This window comes from Lagenorhynchus albirostris, chromosome 3, assembly GCF_949774975.1.
Source record: "Lagenorhynchus albirostris chromosome 3, mLagAlb1.1, whole genome shotgun sequence".
NCBI lineage: Eukaryota > Metazoa > Chordata > Mammalia > Artiodactyla > Delphinidae > Lagenorhynchus > Lagenorhynchus albirostris.
In genome coordinates, this window is record NC_083097.1 from 92,499,478 (window position 1) to 92,510,338 (window position 10,861).

A 10,861-nucleotide genomic window follows, 5' to 3' on the forward strand; every position below is an offset into this window, starting at 1 on the left:
TAGGTAATGCATGTAAGATTGCTTCGTACAGTGGGATGTGCCATAAATGTCCCTGGGGTTGAGCAAAGATAGTTTCTGTTAGACTCTCCCACAAAACAGGCACAGCCGTCACATTTTGTGCCTCAGACCCCCTGACCGAAGTGACTGATGGGGACATTGAAAACATTGCAGTCAGCCCGATGATTAGGCTACCACATCTAGTGCTTTCAAACATAAACAAAAAAAGACATACAAGTCTGTTAACCAATTAATGAGGTGTAATTCTTAATATTATTTATTAAATGTGAAGCTCATTTACAGCATCTAGAGAATCAGATCTGGAGGGAATCTTACCTAATTTTCTCCCCTCCCTTCAAGCAGGGCTGTATCAAATGTAAATTAGCCCTGACAGATGGTTGTTGGATTCGGTTTCTAAATTTCTTAAAGAAGATTTCACAGTTTTCCTCTCTAAATTCTTTTAGTAATTTAACAATTCTTATGCCAAGTTCTTCCTTACAGCTGACCTAAATCTGTAGTTGTAATTTAAGTCCTTATCCCCTCTCCTGCCTTTACCAGAGATGGAGAACAGCTAGTCAGCAACCTTCTTAGGATGGTCATAACCCTTTTTAATATTGAAAGAAGAGTTGCTCAGTGGGACTCACTCTCTCCACCTCGTCCCACCCCTGCCCCACCCCCATATGCAACAGCTAGCGTTCTCTGAATCATTCATGGCGATGCCACCAGTCCCCTGCCCTGCCCCTCTCTGAGACACTTGGCTACTTTCAGGCAGCTGGGCAGAGTATGTTGTCAGCGGACGTGTGGATCTGGGGAGGATGCAGGCTGCTTCTTCCTTTCCTCCATATGTTTTGTGCATAATTGAGCCTTCTAATAAATGAGTCAGGATTTAACAGTGTTTGGTGGGTACATGACACATTTATCTCATAAACATGGAGTTTTGCAAGGATGCTTATCACAGGTTGCTTTGAAAATTAGGCCTCCCCAGTGCCTTAGTTTGCTCAGGCAGTAAGCCACGAAGCTACCACTTTGCATGCTAAAAGATAGCACTGATTGATATCTCTGCTCTGCTGGACTTGGTCTTGGAAGACATTGAGCTAAAACTCTCCTGAGTGCAGTGTACATTCAGAAGCACACTGACAGTCTGAAGAACTGACGGGCTTCCCCAGCACTCTAAGTTGCAATTGGCAAATAAGTGACCATTGAGGAGAATTGAGCTCATTAAGCTGTTCCCAAGTGGTTTCAGAGTGGATCCAGTTTTTAATCTGAATGTGTGTACTTTTATATCTCTCTAGGTTTCTTACCCAGAGCTTTCTGTCTGGGTCAGTCAAGAACCATTTCCAAACAAGGAAATGGAGGGAAGGCTTCCTAAGGTAAGATCTCTAGCTGACATTTTGTTAAGGTTTTTTGGTTTTTGGTTTTTGGTTCTTTTCCATTTAGAAACAATTTCAAAACCCAATTATTTCTAATTTTAATACTCATTATTGTCTACTATAATAATCCATTAACCTGATACTATTATGACCTTGGAAATAACATATACTACAAAAAGAAAAAGAATATCCTAAAGTCCTGTGACTCTTACAGTTCATACTATCTTTCTTTCTTGACAAGTCCAAAGTCCAAAGCAAATTTTCATTTAAGAATCATGGAACCAATTTGTCAAATGTACCTTTTGCAGGTTTTTATTTTGTTTGTTCCATTCCTGGGTGGATAAACTCAAATATGAAGATATCTAACTAAAAGGTATCTTAAGAGTATAAGATGGTGACAGTTTTGTCTGGTAATAATACCTGACTATCTGATAAGATTACCCATGAAACAAAACAGAAAGAATATAAAAAAGCTGTTATATTTTTTCTTATAATTTTTAGCCTAAAAATATTTTCTATAAACATGCTTTCATTGTTCAGACATCTTAAGGCGTGACAATTCTCTGCCTTAAGAAAATTTGTAAAATTTACATTTTAGATTTTAGCAGCATTTCAAAACAACAACAACAAAAACATTTACCAGTTTTTACTGTAGATACCTTTGGACTTTCCCGTTAGGGTAAATATCAGTTTGACCTTAAGCAAGGAGGACTGTACTTTTTACCACTGACCAATTGATTTTGCAATTTAAAAAAAAAAAAATAGAGTCCATTGAAAATAAAATTTCCATTTAAAAATTTCTTAAGTGTAATTGACCAATGGAGAGGACTCCCCAGCTACTACTGTCATTTCAACTTTGGGAAACTATCTTACTTACCCTTAATGGTTTCAGCAATTTCTTATCTTTTATTAACAGGCAGACATTAGTTAAAGAGATTATGTCTACTGGCAGTTTGCACTGGAAGAAAACAGTTCTAAATCACTTTTAATCTTTCAGAGAATTTCTGAAGGTCAAGGTTGAAATCATTGGCAGCAAAGTGGGTGAACCAAATGATTTGGGCCCTGCCTGACCTAGAGTTGTTCTGATCTTGCAGAGTTGGAGTGGAGCTGCGCTAAAATACTGGAGCTTTACTTAAAACACACCCACACCCCACCTCCTCAGCAGGACCACACCACCGGGGGCGCCGTATAGTCTAGACATTCTTTACTGGGCCACCTCAAGGCATAATTCCCGAGTAGCTGAGAGGAAGATGTGATTATGGAAGAGAAGGGGGAGAATATAGTCTTTTCATTAATTCCTGCCCCATTGAGGCATCCAGAGGTCCTCTCTTTGATACTGGTGGTATCAACCAGAGGGGTAGACTGGGCAAGTTCCTCAGTGAGGTCAACAGTGCCTCCCTTTCCTCTTGGAAGGCCAGTCTGTGTCCTAGGCCTTCCCTGCATTGAGGTATGCTCCAGGGGGCTGGCATAGTGGATCCTGGAATTCAGGTCTTCTGTTATTTTGAGTTCTTTCCTCTCTAAATATATGAATAGTATTTCAAGCATAATATATTTGTCCTTTTTCTAGCTGTTGCCTTCTGGAAAAGCACGTCTTTGCATAATCATATGGAAAACAATCTTGGCTTACTTGGCCCAAAGCACATTATTGAGTAACTGGGGGATTCATGTACTAACAGTCATGAGCAGAGAGGGCCATCCTACCTGAGGTACATCAGCGAAGGGACGTCTAGGAGCACATCCCCTCCTCCAGCCTTCTGGATTACTCAAGTTCCTCAGTCCTGTAGGGACCATTATATGGTGGATGATAGAGGAAGATATGACACTGTGTGTTTGAATTCTTGCAAGGCCTTACTTGTGGGGAGTAAGACATCTTTGTGTCTCCTCTTCAAAATACCTCCTCCCCTTGCTGCAGAAGCTTGAAATTCCTTTAATGGGGGCAGAAATATCTTTTTTTGTTATTAATGAAGGACAGGAGGTAGGGACTGAAATCTAGTAAATTCCAGCCTCCAAAGGGAGTATACACAGAACTTTATCTCCCCAGGAGCTCCCCAGGGTGCCTCATAGCAGAACTCCCTGCATGGTTTACCACCACTGCCTTGTTATCCTCCAGTTATTTAGGTGTCTCCCATACAGCAAATGAATTAAGGGCAGGCTGGAGGGACTGCTTTTGTCTCCGTTGACTTAAAATCTAATAGAGTGCTCAATCCATATAGTAGGCACACAAAACATGAATAATGAAGGGAAGATATGCGTGAACATTTTGGGTCCTTGAAAGAGAAAAAAATAGTAAACGTGATAAATTCAAATCTGAAATAATCTCCTTCATGTTTTTTTTCCTGAAAGGACTTCTTTCCCAATTACCCAGATCCCACCCAGCTCTTTATTTCATTTTGTTGTATATTTTTTTATGGAGATAAGAGATTAGTAAAACTGAGACTTACATAAGGACCAACTGATGTTCTATATATTCACTCCACAGTAAGTCTGGAGGAGGCAGTGTTAAGGCCAGCCATGCAAAGAGTATAGCTGTTGAGTGAAATGTGTTATGAACTTTTGATTTCCCTTTCTAGGCCTGTGACAGTTAACAGCCATTGAATTCTTCATTTGCCCAAAACTTAAGCTTGTCATATCCTGAACCATGATGCTAACTGGTTGATAGGGGAGGAGAAACAGACATTAAAGACATCAGGATTACAGTGGATTTCTTTTTTTAAGTAGTGGGATTGCATGCCAAAATCTCAAGATTGAAATTATTTTCACAAGTGAAGGGGACTGCCCAATACAATGCTTTTGGATATTTATCTAGATCCTTAAGTGTGTGTAAATGATGAATTATATTTTAATTTAATTTTCTGGTTTGGTCCTGTTGGTATTTAATGATACCAAAACAACCTCTAAATCACAAACTAAGACTGGAGCATTAAAGTACGTACTGAGTGGATTTCATATACGTTCTAAAAATGTTACATGCTCTCAAAGTCTGAGATTTTTAAAACATATTTAGGTATAACAGATGTTTAATATGGGAACCCTATACAGTAAATAAGACTTCTTAAAGTTGAATTATCTGTTACATTTAGTTCACTCTGGTGGCTGCTGAAAACATTTATTTGGTTTCAAGTTGCTTGGAAGTCCCTGACTTCTGAATTTAAAAAATTTGAATAAAGTAATTTGCAGATCACAAAGCAAGATTATCACTTTAACCCAAGTACTTATATTCAGTCAAATTGGCTTATTATAACTATCCTGTTAGAACATGTAACCTGAACAAAAAGGAAAAGAAAAAAAAAACAGATCTTTTAAAACCATAGTGGATAATTTTTTTTAAGACAACTCCAGTAATTAAGTGTTAGGCTAAAAGAGACTCTTGTCAAATGTTCACTGTATTCATTTCTGAATGAGGCATAAAGTCTAGTTGTGATAAGACCTTTATTTTGCATCATCGTTTGGGCAAATGGGCTTCATTGTCCTGTCCTCTTGCTGTTTGGTTGTGATGGGGAGCTTCTCCCCATGGGTACTCAAAGGATCATCAGTCACAGTGCGTTTGGATTCTCCTAGTCAAAAACACGAAACCCTTACTCATCAGGATCGTGAGGAGAGACTAGAAAAGCCCCAGTCAGTCCAATCTAGCTGAATCTCACTCTCTTCTGGCCTTGGTTTCCCACTAGTTTCCTCTTTTCTGCAGCCGCCGCCTTCCCACCCCCAGCCCACATGATTTCCCTCCCAGACACTCCCCTGCCTTTGGTACCCACTTCTGGTTCTTACTGTAAGGCCCATAGGGACTGTCCCAGTTGCTTCTAGAATAAACTGTACATAAATTACATTTGTGCAGTTGTGGCATGCTTTAAATATTTTTATTATGTATTAGAAAACAAGTATCCCCACCACGGCCGCTGAACTCTTTAAGAAAAGTGTTAGCGCTCCTAGGAACACCTCTCACCCAGTCTTTTGTCGGGGGTCCTATCGGATCCTGGAAACTGTCTTCAGGAACCTGACTCTGGGGAATGCTGTCTCCTGCCTGGCTGGGCCCAGCCATTAGGGATGTGCTTGATGCCACTGCAGCCACGGCAGCTAGTGTTTAATTACTTCATGCCCCGACAGACCTAATATTTACATTCAGGTGAACTGTGTTTAATATGTAAGCTCTGCAGAACACTAGGAGTTCAGGGATAAAAGGCGGGAGAGAGAAGCAAAAGTTTTCAAATGGTTTTAGGAGCGTGACTCAGTGTGTCTCTTTTCTGTGTGTGTCTGTCTGTGTGCTCTTCAGGGAAGACTTCCTGTCCCAAAGGAAGTGAGCCGCAAGAAGGATGGCCAGACCGAGGCTGCCTCCCTGCATCCACTTGGCAGCAGTGAGCTCCACTCCCCGGGAATCAGTTACCTCCTCTCTTTTTAATCACCTCCATTTGTATTACACATGGTGTATGGGTATTGATGAGGTCATGGTATCATATATGGGATTTTTTTCTGTGTAAATCATCAAGTATAAGAAGAAACTATGGGACTCTGAGCCTTGCTTTAGAGAATTTACAGTGGACAAATAGGTATCATCAAACCAGTTTTTAATCATTCTGACTCAAGTGAAAACGCTCAGAATTTCACACTGTGAATCCACGTTTACAACCCTTACAGGTGGGCCTTCAGGCCTGGTTTGCTACGACGATGTCTTCCACAACTCAAACCCCCTCTGCTCTCACACAACCGGTCCACTTCTGCCTTTTCACTCACACAGCTCCCGACTGCTTCTTGCAGAGGCTGAGAGTCCCCATTTTTTTTTTTTTTCATTTAGATGTAACAAGCCTAGTAGTTTATGTTCATCAATTGTCTGTATATCTCTATATTTTATCCATGTACTCTTTCGATGTATAGAAGTAGTTTGAAACTCATTGTTTCCTTGTGGTAAGTGATCGAGATGCTGCCACAGGACCTGAGACACTGATGAATGGTGCTATTTTGGACTTTCAACATGCTCCTTGGCAAGGTAGCTCTGATGGAGTTATTTTTTATTTTCATGTTCTAAGAAGGTGTTGGTACTCTGTTTCCCCGAATGTTGTTCTCTAGACTGGATTGACTTGTTCTCCTTGTGTCTTCAGTGTGGCTTTCTTCTTCAGCGTTGTAGGTTGAGTGAGTGCCACCACAGAGCGGTAGAGACCCATGTCTCATGGGCTGGCACTCCTGGACACGCAGTCACTGTAGCGGGAGCAATCACAAAACTGTAATTTCCTTACCAAATCTCTTCCTTTCCATAGCCTCGCCTGCCTCACTTAGAGAACGAAAAGCAATAATTTGACAGGCATTTTTAGGTGTCTCTTTTGGTTCTTTTCATTTGAAAGAATATTTGGGGAAGAAAGGGCAAACTTTTTTTTTTAACAAATGCCCTCTGAAAAAAATCTAAAAAACTGACATCTCAGTAGGAACATGAAAATTAGACCTTTCCCAAAAATTAGATTGGAAAAAAATGTTTTTACAAATTTTTTTTTTTAAAGGCAGAGCACTCTCTTTCGGCAGTTCTGATAAGCAAGGTGTAGATTTTACATTTTTGTCCTTGCTCCCAATGAAATGGATAAACAAAAATACAATCAGACAATACCATCCACTCATGGAATGTTGTTGTGTTAGCCAGTCTGAAAGCCCACCTTAATTTTTATATAACTGTCTTTTAGCTCTTCCTTTGACAGGGCAGGCTTTGTTCTGAACTGTCCCGCTTCTGACTGTTACACATCAACCGACGCATGCACTGCACTTCTTCGTTCTCTTCTCGCTCCCCCATTGGCCTGAGTTTCCTGTGCATTTACCCCCCTCCCTCCTTTGTTAGAATAGGTATATCCGCTGTGTAAATAGAGCAAGAAAACAGTATTCTGCATCTGTGGCATTTCCGTAGAGTTGCAGTTGTGTACTGCTGAATATGCAGGCTTTTGTAGCAATGTGATCTTTACTGATGCACTCACAACAAGTACCCAATGTATTTTAGCTATTTTAGTAGTATTCAATAAATATGCAAGCTGTATGGTAACTGGCTTGGCTCGTCATTGGAAAGGCCTACTTTTGAATGCTTTCACTTGTTCATGTTAATTCATGTGCTCTCAGAGCCCCAAAAGTAGACCCAAGGACAAATATCAAAAGAGATAGAATCAGCTCTGCCTTTCATGCATTTTCCCTTCTGAGGGTTTTATGAGATTAGGGGCTAGGCAGTGGCTCATTAGGATGGTATTTGCAGAGCTGCCTCTGGGTACAAAGGAGAATTAAACCGAGACCCTTTTATTTCTATATTTTTTCTCTTTCAGGGCACTCCCACACACCTCAAAACACTCTTTTTTACCCCTTGCCATAAAGACCTACTCTGTGGTATTCTTTACCCATCTCAAAAGATACCTGACCTTGCTGCTTCATGGAATACTTACACACACACACACAAAAGTGTACAAATGTATAAGACAAAAGGCTTTATCCACTTGTAAGTGGATAAAAATTTGAGATAGGATTTTAAATCATGAATTCATATATAGCCAGCTACCTGGAATCTAGCAAATGATAAGCTAACATCACAGCTGGGAGGAGTTACATCTTGTCTTCTTGCCCTGGTTAAACTGGAACAGGAAAGGTGATGAGGCCAGGCCAGGAGGACGGTAGGCTGGGTTGCTTTATGCCCCTCTGTGTTAATCTATTGCCACATAGCAAATTACAGCCATACTTGACATCTTGGAACAACAAAATTTGCTTGTCTCACAGATTCCATTGGTCAGGAATTCAGGAGCAGTTGAGCTGGTGTTTATGGCACAGGATCTGTCCTGGGTTTGCAGTCAAGAGGTGAGCAGGCTGCAGTCATCTGAAGGCTTAAACAGGTCTGGAGAATCTGCTCCCAGTGTGGCTTGCTCACATGGCTCTTGGCAGGAGAACTCAGTTCCCCCATGCATGGGCTTCTCCACAGGGCCACTTAAGTGTCCTTATGACCTCTGGCTTCCCCCGCAGTGAGTAATTCAAGAGAGAGCTGGGAGCAAGCCATAATGCCTGTGACCTATTCTCAGAATCACTATCATCCATCATATTCTGTTCATTAGAAACAAGTCACTAAGTATAGCTCACATTCACAGGGAGGGAATTAAGCTCTACCTCCTGAAGGGAGGAGTATCAAAGAATTTGTGGACACATTGGAAAACCAGCACACCATCTGAAGTTAAAGCCTCAGGGTAATTGTAGGCCAAGGGCTGGAAGTGAGAATGGCTGAGAGCAGACCTATAGATATTTCTTTGATTGAAGAAGGTTTTACAGTCCTTGAAGCTCCAGAGACTGAAGGCAAATGAGGAGAGCATCCAGGAACTATAATACTATTTACTAATCCAAGTGCTATCAGCCCTGAAAGGAATATTTAGAAAATGTTAATGGAAGCTGTAAAAACAGGGAAGCTGAAATAAATGATGTTTAAAAGTCCATCCAACTAAATGGCTTGGGTTTGGTGATGACAACTCCCTCCGTCCCCATGAAGCTTAAAATACTAGATAATTGACCATGCACTTCACTCTAAACTTGCAGGACCCACGTGTGAATCAGCTACGACTTGTTCAGGGTTAATAAACTGCTGAAGCGGAGCTGGAGCTAAGAAACTGGAGCAGTAGCTGGAGTCAGAGCGGGAGACCCAAACTTTAGTTAAAGACTGCTTTGTTCTCTCTCTAGAGGTAAAAATATCACCCAGTTGCCTTTGGGCGGACAGAGATTGGTAACTAACAACCGCGGACCAGATATGACCTGTAGACTTGTTCTGTTTGGCCTGCAATGTGTTTTATAAAAGTGTTGATTTAATTGCCAACATTTACAAATTGGAAGATTTCACATGAAAATTCAGGTTTTTGGCTTCCCTTGAAAAATGGAAGCTGAGTAGCAGCCTCCATCTCTGGTGAGGCCTGGCCCCTCCATTATCCAGTCTCACACAGCTAATCTCAGACCCCGTCTGCTTTGTTCGTTTACATCACCTGCCTCCCTTTGTTGGCCTGTGAGTTTGCAATATGAAACGTCTAGTTTCAGAAGATGGTGGTGTGCTTATTTGCACCAACAAAGAGACAGGGGATCTTCTAATTTCTGTTTGATGGCTGGAGCACGTGCATGTCTGTGAACACCAGACTGGAAACAGAGGCTTCTCATTACTGGTCCCCAAACAGGGGCTGCTGCAGTTCCCTCTGCACCTCTGGGCCCTCTTTTCAACTTTTCAGTTACTCTCCTCCAGTGACTGAGATCCCCAGGCTATAACATCTTGGACTGGGTTAGGTTAGGCTACATACGGTTCTGATAAATGCATGGTTTTCAAGCCGGGGTATGTGTAACTCAGAGTATGTGAAGTCTTTCCAGGGAGTACATACATGCTCATGGATAGTTTTAAGGAACTCATTTCTAGATCCTCTATGCAAGCTAGACGTGTTCCTAAGATTGTTCTGCTGAGAATGAGTCTGTATTCACAATAGTCCTCTCCCCACATTATATAAAAAAAGATACAGGTCTCATACATCCCAACTCTTAATATAACAGATTGCCTTAATATGACACAAAAACCCCAGATGTGGCAAACAAGGAGAAAGTTTCCTTTAATGATTAATCATAAATCCATAGTGCTTTGGGCTTTCCCTTCTTATACACACAAACTGATAGATTAGAAAATACGGAAGTGAGGTGTTTGGACTCATTTGGATTTTCAGAACTCAGATAATACTGGTAAAGTGGAGTGATGGAAATAATGACAATTTTTATTTAATGCTTTTTCCTCTTTCTCCTCCTGACTCTTGTCAAAGAATGCCTTGCACTTGAGGGAGAGTCCTGAGAGAGTGAAGCAAAGAGAAAATCAGTAGGAGACATCAACTACCCAAAATGGCTTGTTCATGTAATTGTAAGCAATTTTTTTCCACTATTCTCCATACTTATCCCTAGGATATTTCTTACCTGGGAGGAAAGTAACTTAGAACAGCTAAAGCAGTATAGGTTTGCAATGCTGATTATTTTCAGTGCAATTAGGATGCCTTTTGAAAATACTCAATTTTTACACGGTAAAATGGATAACACTCAAGAATAAAAACTTTTCATATGGATTCTTTCACACTTGATGTGCATTCGTTAATAAAATTATCAAAAACCTATGGTATCAAAGCATAGCATGAAATATTTGTTTCAATTATAGTCAATTCTCATCATATTCTGTCTTATAAAATGTTTAATATCTTTTTCATAACAACAACAAAAAATATTATGTGCTGCTAGACTGATTAGCAGCCTAGAACCTTTCTATTATTTGTGGTGTTTCTGATTTTTACACTAGTTCTTACTTATTCTCCAAAGTCAGCAGCATTCAGTAACCTCACACAGTTTTACTAGAGATACATCATGCCTTACATCATTCTTCTTGATTGAGAAAGTGTATGGATCATTTTGTTTTTATAACTTATTTAAGCATGCAATAAATTATATTAGCTCTATATCATTTTCATTCTGATTGGTTTTAGTGATCAATTTCACAA

At 40.4% G+C, this 10,861-nt stretch overlaps 1 protein-coding gene across 4 annotated transcripts in view; it reads left to right on the forward strand.

Annotated features, from left to right (window-relative positions):
• Window positions 1-7,377, forward strand: part of NREP (neuronal regeneration related protein) — a 29,330-nt gene extending 21,953 nt beyond the window's left edge. For all 4 annotated transcript variants that reach the window (XM_060143401.1, XM_060143402.1, XM_060143400.1 and 1 more), the window contains exons 4-5: window positions 1,290-1,367; window positions 5,635-7,377. In XM_060143401.1, the coding sequence (XP_059999384.1) occupies window positions 1,290-1,367; window positions 5,635-5,760 (204 nt within the window). In that variant the 3' untranslated portion in view covers window positions 5,761-7,377. The remainder of the gene's footprint in view (window positions 1-1,289; window positions 1,368-5,634) is intronic.
• Window positions 7,378-10,861: the final 3,484 nt, after the last annotated feature.